Genomic DNA, 19,800 nt, shown 5'->3' with positions numbered 1-19,800 from the left:
ACAAATGCTCCGTTCACATACTAGATTGTACATTAAACTACAGCCTGTATTCTCCTGATGTATGGGCAGGGTCCCCCTTGTATAAGAGCACAACAGGCATTTTTTTTTACTAGTATACATCATTGTCTGTGTTTTTTTTTTGTTAAATATTAGTTAATACCACTGTTAAACTGGCCTTCTGGTAAAGCAATATCCTGTTTACACTAGCTTTACATCCAAACTCTGGATCACATGATCTTCTCCTTAGAGTTGGTGCATCATTACAACATATGGACTTGGATTCAAACACTGTGTTGAGATCCAGCCCCCTCAGTAACAAAACATTGTCCTGAACAGCCAGACAAAGTGCAGGCATCTCTATAAGCGAATACAATACAATATTATAGTACTTTATTGATCCCCTGGAAGGAAATTCTTTTGTACTTGGTTTCCAGATAATTTTTTACACACCATTACCAGTGCGGCGCTTACAGTGTTGTGGTGAAACAGTAGTGTGCTGCTGTTGGTTTCGGCAAAATGGACACTCCCCGCCTGGTGTCAGCTTCTACTGGAGCCTTGGTACAATGTTCCTCCTGACAAAGAGTAAGGCTTTGATTGCAATCACTTACATCTCAGGTGCTCCAATGGAGCTGTAACTGGTTCTCTTGGCTGCCAGGTTCTGATGCTTTGTCACATCCAGTCGTGCAACATGGAACTCCTGCTACAGAGAGATGATGGTGCTAAAAGGGGGATGCAGGTTGGTGCCTGAGAGGGGCACTGATGATGTACAGGGCCGCAGGAGCTATTAGGGCAATAAGACCGATGGGCCTTGACTGCTGGGCATTAGGAGAAAGGGCCTGGTGGGGAGGATCACCTAGTCTCTGGGTCATCAACATGATTTGCCAGCGATAGTGACTGATGGTGCTGGATCTCCTCAGTACATCAATCTGAATCCAACCCCTGGTAACATTATCTAATGAAAGTGAAGACCATGTGACCTGGAATCAATGCAACATTACTGTATGCAACCCTTCCAGGTTCTGGGAACACTACTAGTCATTTACAGGAGTAATTAGTAACAGCACTCAGCAGGGAATAAACTACTGAATTTACTCATTTTCTCTGCAAAACCTCTTTAAGGGGACAAGACTCCAATAACTGATATCACTAATATATATATATATGTGTAAACACTATAGGCAGATACAGTATTTGGCCGGTTGATCTTCCCTCCGGGCGCCACCTGGTGTCAAGTGCGATTCCAGACAACTTCCGGTTTCTTGCGTTCCGCGCCTCGGTTTCGAGTGGTTTGTTGTCCTGACCAACGGTAAGTTAGTATAGTAGGGGGCGTGGCGATTCAGGCCGGACTATAAATGCGCTGGCCGCGGTGCGCTCCTCATCTTCGTGGTGCGGCAGGTGAGTAGAAAGCAGCGGGTGTGTGGGAACGCATGGATGTAGTATTACGCGGGGAGCGGGTCGGGCGTGGTTTGTCCTCCAATTCTTGGCATGCCGGTTGTTGTCCGTACACCTGTGTGTAATGTGCGGAGGTACATGATGTCCGGTGTATGTCTTCGGTGCCAGCTCTCTCCTGGGCTGGTTCTATCCTCAATCACCGGTACAAGCCGTGTATGGGGGAAGCTTCAGTGACTGTGTCCTCTACATGATGTGTAACCTGTGTGCGGCCCCCTACACTTCCTGTGGGATTGGATGTATGGATCATGACTACATGAGGGTCCCATCTACCCCGGTGCTGCAGGAGTTGTTCCAACTAAGGGATGACAAGCTGAAGAGTTGGGAGTGTATTTGCTGACACCCATGATGTCCCATGTGGTGGGGTCTAGTAATTCATACTGAATGGAGCAGCACCATGTGTCGCTCAGCTAAGAGCCATTGTCTCTATTCCCTGTACTACTGGAACTGGTGCCCTCAGGTTCTCTGATCCGGTGGATAGCAATGGCTATACAGCAATACAATCCCTTTAATGGTGGTGCTCCTGTAGGACTGTTGTACTTGGGTGCCTGTCATATGTTGTTTGTATCCTGCATGACTGCTAGTATAGACTGTGTGGGTTTTAGGTCTTTCTCCTTACTGGGGGCTTCAGTGGTCACTAGTCTGTAGATGGGTCAAATTGTCTATCAACCTAACATTATGATCATTTCAGTTTCTTCCAGGTGACCTTGTGTATCCGGTGAGACTATGGATGCTGATGTGTACAGTATCACTGAAGATTGAGTTTTGGTTTGTATTGTGTGGCCCATATTATGTAGTGATGGGCTTAGTATATGGTGTATCAGTCTTTTGCTAGGTTCTTTTTACCCTCATGTGTATTTAGTCACTGATGCTCATGGCTGTGTACTTCTCCAGGGAGGATTAAGCCTGAGCTGTTGTATGCACTTAACTGATGTGTCTGTTTTAAACTATTGTTACAATAAAGCTGGTTTGAAATAAGATTCTCTTTTTCGTTGCCTTCATTTTTCTTTAGTTTTTTTGTCAGTTTTTGAGAAACATGAATACCAGCAGTAATACAGAATGGAAAGATTTGCCCCTGTTCTGTGGGAATGGGCATTATCGTGGCTTGGATGCATTGTGCCTGGGTATTCTTGCTGTATTCATTTGTTGTATGCTCTAGGGACACCATTTATGGTGATGGGTCATGTAACCATTTTGTGCCTTGTATTCCCATAATACTCACAATGACTTATTTCATTTAGTTTAAACCAATGTGAAGTGTTCTGAACACTGGGATGGTTTCCTTGTTTGCTCAGTACACCAGGAGAGCATTGCACCCACTATTTGTGGTGCATAGCCTTTCTTGTGCAGCCATGCCCCTTTGTACAAGACTATTGGTGTAGTCCTTTTTCAGATGCAGTTTTTGAGCCAAAAGCAGCTATGGATAATACTGAATAAGTGGTCTCACCCTGAAGGGTTTGAACCCTAGAAGTGCTGTGCAATGGTTTTCAGACTCTGCTACAGAACTCTATTTAATTTGCTTCCCCATAAATCATTTTCTTGGATCACCTTGCATCATGGGGGCATGTCCTGCTCTGCCAGCCCCTCCTATTTAATGTTTCCCATGCCGTATGCCTCAATTGTAACAGTTCTTGAATGTGACCGTGACATCTGTTCCTTTAGTGTCTTAATGACGAACTGTACCCCATGCATGTGTCTGACCACATGAAGTACAAGGAGGCAGAGTAGTGATTTGAATAGACACAGCTGTCGGTCAGATAATGGGGAATGGCTCACTGTTATAGATGATTCTCCTCTCTCAGGGCGAGTCCGCACATTCAGTTTTTCAGATAGTCTTTGATGCCCAGCGGAGCATCACTCAATGACATATCCTCTCCCATTATGATCCACACCTGCTTTTGGCTTCAAACTGCATCTGAAAAACTGAATGTGTGGCTGCACCCTTAGTCAAAAGCTAAATTGCGTATCAGAAAAGGTGGAGTGATGTGGCCAGAAGACAACCTCAGGCACATATCGGTCCTTGAACCTGGATGCGCAGCCGCGTAATACGTCATCATGCGGCCGTGCACCCTATCCTGTCCGGTGGAAGCCAGAGGTAAGTACAGCAGTAGCAAGACTGGCGGCCCTAATATGTGAAATAATCATGGGGCCATTATAGAAAATAATTAATGGTGGGGGACAGCCTATTTAGGGTTCACAAAGGGGTGCAGTATATAATTAAGGGGGCCCAGTGTATTAGATGTGATCACATGTACTGCTAGAGTGCTTTTTCAAGGAATTTCTTATTTTTTAATTTTTAAACTTCAGTCCAGCCTCCAACGGTCTGAGGGACAGTGAATGGCCCCCTATGAAAAAACTTTGGGGACCCCTGCTTTATATGGTTAACTTTCAAACAGACTTACCAAAGCAATTTTTCCCCTCGCTTTACCTCATTTTAGTGGTAAATTTTGGTAAAGTTTTGCATTTAATGTAAAAAAAATTATGTATTAATGTTTTCAGGCAGTTTTACCACCTAAATAAGTTGCTGAATAACATTTTCCATATGTCCACTCTACATCATTACTTTTGATGTTTGGATAGATTATTTTGATGTAATGCGGCTTACAAATCAAGTATTGGTTTTCCATATTTTCAGAATTGACTATTAGGGATTAATGACTGTTTTGATAGAAATTTTAAATATTTAACCCCACCACCTATAACAACCAATTTCAATTTTTAAATTTGTACCCCTCAAACTATCAAACAGCTTAGGAAGATTGTTAACCTTGATCTTTAATAGTAATTAAATCGAAATGGAGTACTTGGAATGGTCAAAGTTTGTCTGTTGTACGTTCATTTTGACCTAAAATTTACACATTTCCAAATGAGAACCCAGCTGTGAAAAATAGGGCCTGGGGGAGGGATACCTTATACTACTCAAATCCCCGGCTTTTCCCCAGCCACAGCTTAATTATATAATCCTGCTACGGACCGGGTTTACATTAAAGGAGAACTGGTGGTAGCTCCTTGGGTTGAAAAGATTGTTTCACTGAGGCTAGTGAATGAAGCCTTGTCTATTCAGAGTTGTGATTTATTGGTGTGCTAGATCCAGAAGTTGTGTGGACAAGTTTATCACTTCCTGTGGCTCTCAGAAGCCGTGTACTGGCAGTGTCTATAAAAGAATAGCTAGGTGTCCTTGTGTACCCTTCAGGACCTGAATCAACATGGTTTTTCACACCATCTTAATGTTCATGCAATTTCTCTGGCGTATAGAGTCCCACCCTCTCCACGTGGCCGTTACTTGTTTTTGGGTGCACAGCGAGACTCAGAAGGGAAGGAGTGCTCTACATCTGCCAGGATTATTTTTCTTTTTCATTGGCTACATTGTAGGCTTCAACATTTTTGCTTTTTTTTGTTATTGGGGCCAAGTGATGGGAAGTGTTACCATTCTTGGGTTGGTATCGCCTACTGTTTATGACTTTTATGAACATTTTTTTCAGTTTTAGAAAACCATCAATACTGTACTGTTTGTTCACTTTTTTGTTCACCATAATAATACCGTATATACTCGAGTATAAGCCAAGAACTCTAATTTTACCACCAATAACTGGGAAAACCTATTGACTCGAGTATAAGCTGAGGGTGGGAAATGCATTGGTCACAGCTTCCCGGTATACAGCCAGCCCATCCTGCCCCCCTCTAGTATACATCCAGGCCAGCCTTGTAATAAAAAATAAACTTGTATAATCACCCTCCGGTGGCCCTGATGAATGCACGGTTCCGTTTTTTTTCCTCGCAACTCGTTTTCAATCTTCCTTCTTAACATGGCTGCGCCCTGCAGGCTTTTAATCTCCCGTCCAGCAGACGCATACTATGACGCGGCTGCTGCTGACGTGTATCCCGATGCTGGCTCAGCTCCTATCTGAAATTGAGCATGCATCACCTCTGCGTCCACTCGGACTCAGAACGCTAAGGAGTTAACCCCTTAGTGAGCTGGGATGTGATGTGTATAGACGGAAGACACTAATGTGCTCAGGCAGCGGTGCCCCCAACAGATGTTGTCTGTTTTCTCATTCTGGGTCCCTCTAGGACAAATGCAATGTTGCTACATCCTTACTGACGGTACACTGGATATGAAGACATTATTGCAGTCTCTATAACAGACTTTTCTGAGACCACAACAGCTGTTTCTTGCATTTTTTTCAGTGTCCCTTTTCTTCGCCTATGCTTTAAAGAAAAAATTGCTGTCACTGTATAAGGGGTTGTTTCCTGTGTCCATAATAACTGCAATTATATGGATTTATCATTACATTTACAGTTTCATTGAACTTAAAACTCCTTTTGTTTGTTTTTGGTATATGTTTTACCTTGTAGTAGAAAAAGGCACAAACACTTTTCCATTCCTTAAGCCACCTCCATGCCAAGTAACCGTGGAGGAGCTCGCAGTGGGCCGTGTCTGGTACAGGTTATAGCACAATTCTACTGTCTGGCCACATGGTTGGACTGCGGATATACTAAAAGGCCACAACCTTTTTGATGTGAGGGGTCGGAAATGCGTTGACCTGACTTTTTACCTCGTGTTGCATGTACCAATTTTTATACTTCAATGAAGCATCTGCATTGGAAAGATCCCTGAAGTTGTCCACGGGTGCCGATTTTCCTCTTTACATGTTGCACGCTTGATAAAGCATGCCCAATGAGTGTATATCATAGTTTGCTTTTGTGAATGCATGTTATGTGAACATAAGACTAAGGGTGAAGACACACATGGCGTTTTTAGGCCGTTTTTGGGCCGTTTTTAGTTAGTGCGTTTTCAGATCGTTAAAAACGCATCCGTTTTTAAAAATGCATGCGTTTTTGAAACGTATGCGTTTTTGTCCGTTTTTCCGAAATTGTGCAATGAAAAACGGACAAAAACGCATGCGTTTTTTAACGATCTGAAAACGCACTTAGTAAAAACGGCCCAAAAACGCCATGTGTGTCTTCACCCTAAAAGATGAACTTTCGGTCTCATGCCATTCAGATTTATCTATAATACAAGACAGTCTTATACTGCAGAAATAGAGAAAATAATTTCACAATCCTCAGTTTCTCCTGCTGAAAGTATGTCACCATTCAGACTAGCACCATCGCACTCTCATTATCCTCCTTTAATTATATTTGTAGCTGGAAAAAAATATGTAGGCAGATGGTGTGGTACGTTCCAACAAAGTTAAAATTTATTTCAGTTCATCATACTCACAAGAGTCAATTAAAAATGTGCATATCACAAGTTCACATAACGGGACACTAGCTTTCCTATCCGCCCTTATACTGCACCTGATTTATCAAATTGTCTGATGCTGGATAGGCCTGGCTTAGTTTAAAATTGTTTAGTCATACTTTGCACCTCTGTTTGCTTAATTTGCACGTTGACCACACCCATTTTAACCAAAGACAAGCCCCTTTTAGTGCATCAGTCACAAAAATATCTAAATACTTAGGGACCGAAACCTGTGTTAAAAGCCCCCAAATAATGGCAATGTCATGTGGATCCCCAGGCACTGAGCTTATCAACCCCTTTACGCCAAGTCAACACTGAGGGGGCATAGATGGGCATACCTGGAAGCGGAATCCCACATCTGCCCACTTGCTGCAGTCTGCTAACTTTCACAAAGTTGGTCTCAGGATCAGGGGTAGTGGACCCACTGAACCACCGCCAGCGATGACGTAAGCTGACACCTGGAAGTGGAGTCTAAGAGGCACCAGGTTTTCACCTGAGCCCTCCGCAAAGCAGGTTGGATACCACCAAGTTTTTCCACAGGCGCAACTTCGCCCATGGTGGTGGCCAAGGCAAGGTAGAGAATCGTAAGGCTGTGTCGTGGACAGGTTGGAGGTCAGGACTGGAATCATGAACAAGGCAAAAAGTCAGGGCTGGCAGCAGAGGAGCAAAGTCGGGAACGGAATCAAGGTCAAGCTTTTTCTGAGGCACGGAGCTCAAAGATCCGGTAGGGGACACAGGAAGTTTGTAGCTGGGAATCTTCTCCGGGGTGTATCTAGAAGACAGCCACACTTTTTGTTTTTATAATTCTGTTTATTGATAATACCCCACACTTTATCACCTGGAGAATTGACTGGAGAGACTAGCGCGTTTGTTCCCAGGTGGAATTGAGGTCTTGAACCAATTTTTCCATGGCAAGAACATCAGAAGACACAGACAGAGGAAGAGTTGGGTGTGGATGTCATCCATAGACGATAAAGAAAGGAACGGCACCGGCAGATTCGGAGTCCAGAGAAATATTTGAGAATTCCGCCCATGGTTAGCGGGTTAACCAATCGTCCTGACGAGTGCTGTAGATAGCAGCCCAGAGTCCGGTTGACCCTCTCCACTTGCTCGCTAGTGTGCGGATGATATGCAGAAGAGAATTTGCAGTTGCTTAACTTGCAGTTGACTGTGCAAGGAACGCCAGAATCTGGAAACAAACTGGACCCTTGGTTTGAGATGATGTGTTGAAGAAGTCCATGAAGCCAGAAGATGTGGAGGAAGAACTGATTGGCAAGACGAGGAGTTGACGGCAGATGAACAAAGTGGGACATTTTGGAGAACTGGTCTGTGACTACCCAGATGACAGTATTACCAGAAGATGGCGGAAGATCCATAACAAAGTCCATAGCAGGAGCGGACCTGCTAGCTTTAGACATGACGACTTGTTACGGGCACAGGAACTCACAAAGTCTGGAACATCCTTGACCAGACCAGGCCACCAGTAAAATCAACATATGAAAGTGACAGATCTCTGCACCCCAGGGTGCCCAGCCACACGAGAGCAATGTCCCCAAGTTAATAACTTCTTCTGAAGAGCTGGTCGGACATAGGTCTTGCCAGGAGGAAGCTGCCATAGATCCACAGGAGAGACAACAACCAGCCATTCGGGTGGAACAATATGTCGAGGAGCTGGTTCTTCCCCAATTAAAACTGTAGGCAGGAAAGATGGCATTGGCCTTGAGAAGAAGAGGGATCAACAAGCCTGCCGTGGATTGAGGCCCTGAGCAGTCTGGAGATATAGGAAATTCTTGTGATCTGTATAGATGAGACTCCTTCCAGAAAATAATGCCACTCTTCCAAAGCAAGCTTTATGGCCAGAAGCTCCCGATCACCTATGGAATAATTCCTCTCTGCGGATGAGAAGCCGCATGTGAGAGTTCGACCCTTAGGCCCTTTCTGGGTGAGGCCGGGTGAAAATGGGAGCGGAGGCAACATTTACGCTTGGAAAAAGCTTGTTCAGAGGCCAGAGTTTAGGGTCGGCGTTTTCTTGGTTAGCGCAACAAAGGGAAACGCATAGGAGGAAGAATGTGGTATGACCTGCAGGCAGTAATTAGCGAAGACCAGGAAGTCAAACAGAGCAAGACCACTGAAGTACCGCTGACAACTTTGCGGGATCCATCTGTAGACCCTTGTCATAGATGATATACCCGGAAGACTCTTGATGGAACTGGCACGTCTCGAGCTTGGCATACAGGCAATTGGCCCTTAGGCGCCTGAGAACTTGACCTACGTAGACCTGATGGGATTCAAGGTCCGAAGAGAACACCAGAGTCCAAAGAGAATGACCAGATACTCAAGGTATCCATCACGAGTATTGAAGGTGGTCTTCCATTCATCGCCCTCATGGATACATAATATTATATGCCCCCCGAAGGTCCAATTTAGTGAAGAACTGGCTCCATGTAGACAGGTGAAGAGTTCTGTGATCAGCGGTAGTGGGTAGTGGTTCTTCACCGTAATCTTATTAACACCGCGATAGTCAATGCATGGACGGGTGAACCATCGTTATTGGCCACGAAGAAGAATCCAGCTGCTGAAAAGGACTTGTGTGTGAACCCCTTCTGCAGATTCTCCCTCACATAAGCCGACATAGCCAGGGTTTCGGGCACTGACAGCGGAGACGTGCCCGGCAACAGGTCTATAGGGAAGTCGTAGGGACAGTGCGGTGGCAGAGTCTGCTTGCTTCTCCAATAAGATGTCCGCAAAGTCTAAGTAAGAAGCTGGAAGACCCACTGGAGGGCTTGGAGGAGGCTGGAGAAGTTGTGGTGGATACGGGATGAGGTACCACCAAACATCGTGACTGGCACTCAGGTCCCCAACTATGAACCTCCCCGTCTGCCAGTTGACTACGGGTGCTTGGCGCTGCAACCATGGAAGACCCAGAAGGATGGAAAACATGGACTGGAGTAGCACATAAAATGATAGTTTTCTTTGTGAAACGCCCAGACTTGCAGACAGAAGCCAGGTGCGTTACCGGACTGGACCGCAGTGTATCTGCCCACTGACGAAGGAGATGACCAGCGGCTACTCAAGACGAACCAGAGGAAGATGATGCTGGTTCACAGCATCCACAAAGTTTCCCGCAGAGCCGGAATCCGGTAAAGATGAAGCACAAAACTGCTTGTTCCTGAGCTAAGTAGGTCAGGAATATTCAAGCAAGGAAAAGCTCTATTCTCACCTGGGGACGCCTCTCCCAGAAACCCTAGGTGTGTGCGTTTCCCCAAACGCTGTGGAGGGAGTGGACAAGCACTGAAAAAAAGTGCTCCAGGCTGGCACAAGAGAGATACAAATTCTCTTGTCGTCGTCTAGCGTTCTTGGGGAGTCAGACGCTTTTTATCCACGTGCATGGCCTCCTCTTGAGCAGACAAGGAGGAAGGCTTTGGTAGCAAGTGGGGCAGTCGACGGGTACATACCTGCGCTTGTTCGAGACGCTATTCCTCCAATAGTTCTGAGAACCGGATGTCAATCCAAGTAGCCAAGGAAATGAGGCCACTCAGGGAGGACAGCAGGTCGTTTCTTTCCAAGCAAGCTCAGAAGCTAGATGCGGAAGCGATCCATGTAGTCACCAAACGGATAAGTCGCCTTAAGTTCAGCAGTGCAGTTGCAACTGATGATGCCCAAGCAGGTCCCTCGAAGATGGACCAGAATTCAGCGAGGAATGCGGCGCGACTAGCCGTGACTGGAAGCTCAATGCCTGGTGGTGCACACAAAATATTTGCTGTGCGGCCTCCCGCTGGATACTTCAGGAAGCCTGAACCTGTTGATGTATAAAGCGCAATCAAGTATGCTGGTGTATAATAATTCTCCTCCACAGTCTGAAATCTTTTGACAAATTTGGTTCAAGATGCTTTGAAAGGTTCTTCTGGCGCAATTTTTTAATTCTTTTCTCCCCCAAATAAAGAATGAAGTAATGTTCCCAAACAGCTGTACTCAACACGACCAAGACGACTGGCATTAGCCAAGGTAAAATTGGCTACATTCAGACGAACGTGTCTACTTTATTGTAGCATGGCTACACGTGGGAGAGGAGGAGGGTTGAGCGCTGCTCATCCCCGCTCCTCTCCATAGAGATACACCGCATCATATTACGGGGAAAGAAAAGACACGTACAGGGCCAATGGGGGATGTATGGGCGCTATACATATGGCGGCCCTGTTAATGTAGCCTTAGTTCAGACAAGTGCCTGTTATACAAGATTAGAAAGTCTTTCTATAAGATTAATGAATACAACATTAACATGACTATAGTCTATATTAAATGAAAAAAAAAAAAAAAAGAACAAAAATGGATTAAAGTGTTTTTATTTTTTCAGGTTGCAAAATGATAAAAAAAATTTGTGTGATTACATGGGAGATCAGAGTCACTGGGAGAGATTTATCAGAAGTGTCTGAGAGTAGAACTATTCTAGTTGCCTATAGAAACCAATCACAGCTCAGTTTTCATTTCCCCATAACTATTTATAAAATTAGAGCTGAGCTCTGATTCGTTTCCATGGGCAACTAGCAACAGTTTTACCTCAGATAACTCTCCCCCACTATGTGTATCAGTTACGGCTTCTCCCTGAAATGATCTTTGATGTTAGACGCAGCAAGATGTTCTGGGGATATTGTCATAGTGATTTATGGAGCTGCTGTATAGTCATGCAGGACCATAATTCCTGTAGTTTCACCTGATGACTATTGTATTACTCTAATGTCTTGTATAGTCCGGTGCCCCTGCTATATACTATAGTCCAATTGTTTCTATCAACATTGAGTTTCTCCATTTTCTTTATAATAGATTGAAGCTGCATCATATAGTATATAATAAGAGAAGAGTTGGTTTAAAGCTTGTCCATCACATGAGAAACTCCGGCGTGTAAGATTTACACAAGTGATCCCTTGTTTCTTGTTGTATTATTACAGGATGCACCAAAATGGACAATAGGCCGATGTCCAGACTAAGGCTTGATCACTACATTAGAGATCTTCACTAAACTTCTCCCATTTCTACATCCTTCTGAGACTTCTTGGGTTTTCTTTTTGTGGTGCTGCTCTCAACTTCCATGCTGCTGGTACGTTTTTGAGGTTTTGCTGTGGTTTCCACTATGAAATAAAATTAGATGTGTATTATTAGTATGCAATGGCCATGTTGGTAATTCATGTAACATATAGTGAATGTATACTATAAAGCTATGGACACACAGTGGAATGGCTGCAGAATTCCACAAGCATCAGAACCCAGCCAATTAGCTGCAATTTTGATAAGCAAGGGGCAAATCTCAACCTTCCCATTAAAGGAAACCTACCACTTTAAAATGACCCTTCTGACCCACAAATACCTTAATCTAGCTCAGGATGAGCTGATGCCGGACCATATTTTCAATTAAACCAGAAACCGCTGTATTTGTACAAAAATGATTTTCTTGTGGTAGTAAAATCTCCCTTCGGCGCTTCTGTAAGCGTCATACGGCGCGCACCCCGGACCCTGCTCCGCCATCACGCTCTCGTCAGCGCCGCTCCCGTCACTAATTTTGCTGTGCCCGAGAGCCGGTGACGTCACCGAGCTCTCAGGTACACTAGCGCATGCGCACCATCTCCTCCCGGCCGGATCCCATTGCGCATGCGCGAAGTCCCGAAGCTTCGGAGAGAAGACCGTGGGGGTGAGCGAACATTAAAAAAACACTGCTCGCCGCTCCCACCAACGAAAGGGGGGGTTCCCTCCACTGCCACTACGAGGCTTCGGGACTTCGCCCATGCGCAATGGGATCCGGCCGCGACGCGCTAGGAGGAGGTGGTGCGCATGCGCTAGTGTGCCCGAGAGCTCGGTGACGTCACCGGCTCTCGGGCACAGCAAAATTAGTGACGGGAGCGGCGCTGACGAGAGCGTGATCGCGGAGCAGGGTCCGGGGTGCGCGCCGTATGACGCTTACAGAAGCGCCGAAGGGAGATTTTACTACCACAAGAAAATCATTTTTGTACAAATACAGCGGTTTCTGGTTTAATTGAAAATATGATCCGGCATCAGCTCATCCTGAGCTAGCTTAAGGTATTTGTGGGTCAGAAGGGTCATTTTAAAGTGGTAGGTTTCCTTTAAAATGTTTAATTCTGTACCTAGATTTGCAGCTGACAGATGACATGCCACAGTTCATAAATCTGCAGCAGAAAACTTTAATACAAAGGATGGGACTCCACGTATCACTATTACAGATTGACCACCGTGCCGGAGAATGGATCTGTCACAGACGGCCAGTGTACCCCCACCTCGGACTGACCTCAGTTGTGTGCAGCCACCTGCTACTTACTATAATACATTATTTCCCTTAAATTTTTCGTTTTTGTACTTCCATTTTTGCTCCCCACCTTCAAAAATATATCAATTTATTTTTCCATGTACAGAGCTGTGTTTTCTGTGTAATAAATTGTACCGTATGTACTCAAGTATAAGCACAGTTTTTCAGCACAAAAAACCCAAACTCTGCTTATACTTGAGTAAAAAAATAAATAAATCAAAACTCACCTTTCCGGCGTCCCCTGCAGGTCTTCTGTGCAATCTATCCGCCAGTGGCGGCAGGTCCGTGTGACGTCACATGCTCTGACGTCAACCGCGGCAATGGTATTGTTAAGAACACCCAACTCACAGACTACCCCTAGTTACAAACGGACCTCTGGATTTTGGTAATTTACTGTACTTTAGTCCTAGGCTTCAATAAACAGCCCTAACAGTTATCAAAGGTGTCTGCAATTAAGATGTATTGTTAATCCTGGTTCTTATGACAAACCAATATTTTTAAATCTAATAGTCATAGGGACCAAAATTTTTTTTTACCTGGGGTTATAAAGTATACAGTTCCGACTTGTATACAAATTCAACTTTAGAACAAACCTGCAGAATCTTGTACGTAACCTGGGGACTGCCTGTATTACTAGGGTGCATTAACTCATACAGTATTACATTTACAGTATACTGAATTACAACTGTACTGCAATACATTGTGTATTTACTGCTTTTGTATTACGGTCTGCCTCTGACAGGATGAAGTCACGGTGGGTGTTGATCACACTGTTAACCCCTTACCGACATGTGACGTAATAGTACGTCACATGTCGGGTCCCGGTGCATGTAGAGGGCTCGCGGGCCGGCACCGATTGCGGGTGTTTTCCTGCTGATCGCCGCTGTTGGCTTCTTTCTGAGGAACGTCGCTCCCCGTGACGTCATCGGGGAGAGACGATCCGTCCCATGGTAGCTTCGGGTCTCACGAAGACTCAAAGCTACTTCGGGTTAACCCATTCATTACAATGTGCTATCAGCACATTGTAATGTATGAGTAGTAAAGTACACATATACTGCCATACTGTAGTATATGATAGGATCGTACAGACACCCTAGGGTTAAAGTACCCTAGGGAGTCTGAAAAAGTAAAAATAAAAAAGTTAAAAAAAAATTTATAATAAAAAACCTAAAAATTCAAATCACCCCCCTTTCCCTAGAACTGATATAAATAAACAGTAAAAAAATCATAAAACACATTAGGTATCGCCGCGTCCGAAAATACCCGATCAAAATATGATAACGTTTTTTCACTGCGTTTAACCCCATAATGGAAAATTTTGCCCAAAGTCGAAAATGGCACTTTTTTGCCATTTAAAAAAAAAAGAAAAATTCTATAAAAAGTGATCAAAAGGTCGCACAGTCCTAAAAAATGATATCATTGTAAACATCATCAAAATTCGCAAAAAACAACACCACCCACAGCTCCATACACCAAAGTATGAAAAAGTTATTAGCGCCAGAAGATGGAAAAAAAACCCAAAAATTTTTGTACAGGAGGTTTTCATTTTTTTAAATGTATGAAAACATTATAAAACCTATATAAATCCCCATAATCGTACCAACCCAAAGAATAAAGTAAAATCCAAGCCCACAAGAATACGGCACAAATTCGTTTTTTTTACCAATTTCACTGCATTTGGAATTTTTTTCCCGCTTCCCATTACATGGAATGGAATATTAAATACCACCATTTTGAAGTGTAATTTGTTACACAGAAAATAAGCCGGCACACAGCTCTGTACATGGAAAAATAAAAAAGTTACAGATTTTTGAATGTGGGGAGTGAAAAATAAAAACACAAAAACGAAAAAGGGCTGCGTCAGGAAGGGGTTAAGTGCTGCAGTCTGGTGGCTCTTTTATGGTCTTAGGCTTGCCACCAAATTAGTTCCGTTACACCCCTTTTGTGTAGGTATACATCTGTTCAGATTTACAATGTACTACTAATATCACATGCAACTCCTATTATCAGTACCATCCATGGATTCTTTCGCTTTTTGGACGTGTCTCAATTGCTTGATCAGTTTTCTCTTTTTCTTCCCAGAAAGTGTGATATTAGCTCTAGGGCAGGAACTAAAGTGACAAAATAGAAAATACAGTCAGAAAATCAGTTCTCTGTTCACAGACTAGATTGTACATTAAACCACAGCCTGTATTCTCCTGATGTATGGGCAGGGTCCCCACTGTATAAGAGCACAGTTTTCAGGGCATTTTCTTGGCTAGTATACATCATTGCCCGCTTTTTTTGTAAAATATTCGTGAATACCACTGTTTAACTGGGCTTCTGGTAAAGCAATATCCTGTTGTTGTACACTATCTTTACATCCAAACTTTGGATCACATGATCTTCTCCACATGATCATTACACCATATGGATCTGGATTCAAGCACTGTGCGGAGCTCCAGCCCCTCAGTCACAAGACATTGTTGTGAACAGCCAGACAAGGTATAGGCATCTCTATATGCTAATACAATATTTTAGTACTTTATTGATCCCCTGGAAGGAAATTCTTTTGTACTTAGTTTCCAGCTAACAGTGTTGTGGTGAAACAGTAGTGTGCTGCTGCTGGTTTTGGCAAAATGGACACTCCCTGTAGCCTGGTGTCGGCTTCTACTGGAGCCTTAGTACAATGTTGATACTGATAACCAGTAAGTCATTGATTGCAATCACTTACATCTCAGGTGCTCCAATGGAGCTGTAACTGGTGCTCTTGGCTGCCAGGTTCTCATACTCTGTCGCACCCAGTCGTGCAACATGGAACTCCTGCTACGGAGAGATGATGGTGCTTAAAGGGGGATACAGGTTGGTGCCTGGGAGGGGAACTGCATGGAGGCTGCTGACTATGTACAGGGCCGTAAGAGCTACTAGGGCAGGGAGACCGATGGGCTTAGACTGCTGGGCATTGGGAGAAAGGGCCTGGTGGGGAGGATAACCTAGTCTCTGGGAGCATCAGTTGGATCAGCTATATCATTTGCCAGTGATAGTGACTGAATGTGCTGGATCTCCTCAGGACATCAATCTGAATCCAACCCCTGGTCAAATGATTGAATGAAAGTGAGAACCACTTGACCTGGAGTTTATGCAACATTACTGTATGCAATCCTTCCAGGTTCTGGGGACACTACTAGTCATTTACAGGAGTAATTAGTAACAGCACTCAGCAGGGAATAAACTACTGAATTTTCAATTTCTCTGGAAAACCTCTAAGTTTTATAACAAAAGAAATAGATTTAATTACAACTTACGCTCTTTTCTTTAAGTGATGAACCGTTATTAAGTCTTTGTCCACCACAGCTCCAACTATTTTATGCTTCCTCCGCTTCTCCCGAGTAATCAAACGACGCCGTTTCAGTACATTCTTTTGCAAGTCCTGTGGCACAAAAAAAGTGAAAATTACAACTGCTCAATTCTGAGCATATTAGCAGTTGGGGGCCTCAGTAATCTATATAGAAGTCTGAAAGCTAGTTTAAAATTTCCCTGCAGTACCAGTGCAGGCTGTCACCAGGTTACGTACAAGATAAGTACAAACCTAAATAACCTATGTTAAATTTGTATGCAAGTTGGAACTGCTATATTTTATTATTGTAACTCCAGACAAAACTGGATTTTGTGCTGCCATGGGAACAAATGTTATAAAAAAAATTAATCACAGACACTTTACAGCTGATCATTGCAGCCAGGAACTAAGGTAAAGCATCCAGAAAGGTTCATCAGGCGTCAGTGGGCAGAGGTCCATTTGTAACTAGGGATCGTGTGTAAGTCAGGGACTGCCTGTATAGTGGAAACCAATGCTTTGACATAGAAAGAGATGTGCACATGCCTGTGACACCTCTACCCCCAATAAAGGAGTTATCCCAGACTATTACATGTTTTGGCACTGAACAAATCAGATTTCAAAATTCTCTCTTGGTAAATTCTGAAGTTCAACACCTTCCTCCCTCAACTGAACTATTAGAACGATCGCTGCAAATTCAGAGAATATATATATATATATCTATATATATATATCTATATATATATATCTATATATATATCTATATATATATATATATATCTATATCTATATCTATATCTATATCTATATCTATATATATATATATATATATATATCCAGCAAACAAGGTATATGCCAAGCTCCAGGCTTCTCTGCTGTCCCATTAACCTTGGACTTTGTATACAAGATGGCAGGTTCAAGTAGCAGCATTTTCATTTATTATAATATTTTATTCCCATATAAAGAATGGCTGGACCATTATACAAGCTCTTATACCTCGTGTCCCCCCTCATCCTCATAGACTGTAAGCTCTTGTGTCACCCCCTCATCCTCATAGACTGTAAGCTTATGTGTCACCCCTCATCCTCATAGACTGTAAGCTCTTGTGTCACCCCCTCATCCTCATAGACTGTAAGCTCTTGTGTCACCCCCTCATCCTCATAGACTGTAAGCTCTTGTGTCACCCCCTCATCCTCATAGACTGTAAGCTCGTGTCACCCCTCATCCTCATAGACTGTAAGCTCTTGTGTCACCCCCTCATCCTCATAGACTGTAAGCTCTTTTGTCACCCCCACATCCTCATAGACTGTAAGCTCTTGTGTCACCCCCTCATCCTCATAGACTGTAAGCTCTTGTGTCACCCCTTATTCTCATAGACTGTAAGCTCTTGTGTCACCCCCTCATCCTCATAGACTGTAAGCTCTTGTGTCACCCCTTATTCTCATAGACTGTAAGCTCTTGTGTCACCCCTCATCCTCATAGACTGTAAGCTCTTGTGTCACCCCTCATCCTCATAGACTGTAAGCTCTTGTGTCACCCCCTCAGACTGTGAGCTCTTGTGTCACCTCCTCATCCTCATAGACTGTAAGCTCTTGTGTCACCCCCTCATCCTCATAGACTGTAAGCTCGTGTCACCCCTCATCCTCATAGACTGTAAGCTCTTGTGTCACCCCCTCATCCTCATAGACTGTAAGCTCTTTTGTCACCCCCACATCCTCATAGACTGTAAGCTCTTGTGTCACCCCCTCATCCTCATAGACTGTAAGCTCTTGTGTCACCCCTTATTCTCATAGACTGTAAGCTCTTGTGTCACCCCCTCATCCTCATAGACTGTAAGCTCTTGTGTCACCCCTTATTCTCATAGACTGTAAGCTCTTGTGTCACCCCTCATCCTCATAGACTGTAAGCTCTTGTGTCACCCCTCATCCTCATAGACTGTAAGCTCTTGTGTCACCCCCTCATAGACTGTGAGCTCTTGTGTCACCTCCTCATCCTCATAGACTGTAAGCTCTTGTGTCACCCCCTCATCCTCATAGAATGTAAGCTATTGTGTCACCCCCTCATTCTCATAGACTGTAAGCTCTTGTGTCAACCCCTCATCCTCATAGACTGTAAGCTCTTGTGTCACCCCCTCATCCTCATAGACTGTAAGCTCTTGTGAGCAGGGCTCTCGCTCCTTTTGTTCCATGTGACTGTTTGTACTCTATAATGTAATATTATATTTGTATATGTCCCCAATGATTTGTAAAACGCTATGGAATATGATGGTGCTATATAAATAAAGATTATTATTGATGTTACCCATAGCAACCATTCATGCTATATAGGAGATAACTTGCTGATTGCTGGGGGTCTCAGTTGTCGGACCCCAGGGATCATGAGGATAGGAGTCAGTTATATCCTAAATGAATGGAGCTCAGGTCGGACATGGACACTGCACCTCCTGTCCCTGAGGGCGCGTTCACACGTTGCGTTTTGACCTGCGTTTTCATTGCGTTTGAAACGCATATGCAACAGCTGAGGAAGGGCGATTTGCCTAATTACATCACTGTTAACATTTCAGTTTACAAAACACATCATAAACGCGATGTTAACGCATGCGTTTTGTTAACACATGCGTTAACATTGCATTTACAAACGTAAACGGTAATGTAATTAGGCAAATCACCTCATCAGCTGTTGTATATGCGTTTCAAACGCGACCAAAACGCAACGTGTGAACGCGCCCTCACACGTTGCGTCTTGGTCGCGTTTTCATTGCGTTTGAAACACATATACAACAGCTGATGAGAGGTGATTTGCCTAATTACATTACCGTTTACATTTGTAAACGCAATGTTAACGCATGTGTTAACATCGCGTTTATGATGCGTTTTGTTAACGGAAATGTTAACAGTAATGTAATTAGGCAAATCACCCCTCCTCAGCTGTTGTATATGCGTTTCAAACGCAATGAAAACGCAGGTCAAAACGCAACGTGTGAACGCGCCCTGAAGGAAGAAGCAGAGCACTGCGCCCGGCTATGTACCCTGAGCGCCTTTTCCTTAGGGATAAGCAGTTTTCCTTTATCCTGTGGTTCCTGGGGAACTTGTTGTGACTTGAACCGACAATCCCTCTATTAGATTTGATATGTTATAGGAAACTTCCCGCACGAACTACTATGCTTGATTTCACGCTTTTCGCTGCATCCTGGGACAAGACTCCAATAACTGATATCACTAATAAATACATGTGTAAACGCTACAAGCAAATACCGTTTTCGGCCGGTTGATCTTCCCTCCGGGCGCCATGCTGTTGTCACGTGCGGTTCCTGACAAACACCTTCCGGTGTCTCTTGCGTTCCGCGCCTCGGTTTCGAAGGGTTTGTTGTCCTGACCAATAGTAAGTCGGTATAGTAGGGGGCGTGGCGGGTCAGGCAGAACTATAAATATGCTGGCCGCGGTGCGCTCCTCCTCTTCGTGGTGCGGCAGGTGAGTAGGG

The 19,800-nt window shown here is 44.0% G+C and overlaps 1 protein-coding gene, 1 long non-coding RNA gene and 1 other non-coding gene across 3 annotated transcripts; 2 read left to right on the top strand and 1 right to left on the bottom strand.

The window, feature by feature from the left end:
- The first annotated feature begins 1,205 nt into the window (after positions 1–1,205).
- Positions 1,206–2,427, top strand: LOC140068976 (uncharacterized). Its single transcript, XR_011848661.1, has 2 exons — positions 1,206–1,395; positions 2,141–2,427. It is a non-coding gene; the product is annotated as an uncharacterized lncRNA (long non-coding RNA).
- Positions 1,471–1,602, top strand: LOC140071464 (small nucleolar RNA SNORA57). The gene has a single exon (XR_011849159.1). It is a non-coding gene; the product is annotated as a small nucleolar RNA SNORA57 (small nucleolar RNA).
- Positions 2,428–11,021: 8,594 nt separating the features above from the next.
- C7H11orf98 (chromosome 7 C11orf98 homolog) lies at positions 11,022–19,722 on the bottom strand. The gene is made up of 4 exons (XM_072118014.1): positions 19,575–19,722; positions 16,292–16,416; positions 15,021–15,118; positions 11,022–11,820 (listed from the first exon to the last, which is right to left on the bottom strand). The coding sequence occupies exons 1-4, from the start codon at positions 19,608–19,610 to the stop codon at positions 11,708–11,710; spliced, it is 372 nt and encodes a 123-aa protein (XP_071974115.1). The 5' UTR covers positions 19,611–19,722; the 3' UTR covers positions 11,022–11,707.
- Positions 19,723–19,800: the final 78 nt, after the last annotated feature.

Source organism: Engystomops pustulosus, chromosome 7, assembly GCF_040894005.1.
Source record: "Engystomops pustulosus chromosome 7, aEngPut4.maternal, whole genome shotgun sequence".
In the NCBI taxonomy this organism is placed as follows: Eukaryota; Metazoa; Chordata; class Amphibia; order Anura; family Leptodactylidae; genus Engystomops; species Engystomops pustulosus.
The sequence above is the reverse complement of the archived record's forward strand: the minus strand, read 5'-3'. Positions and strand labels throughout refer to the sequence as shown.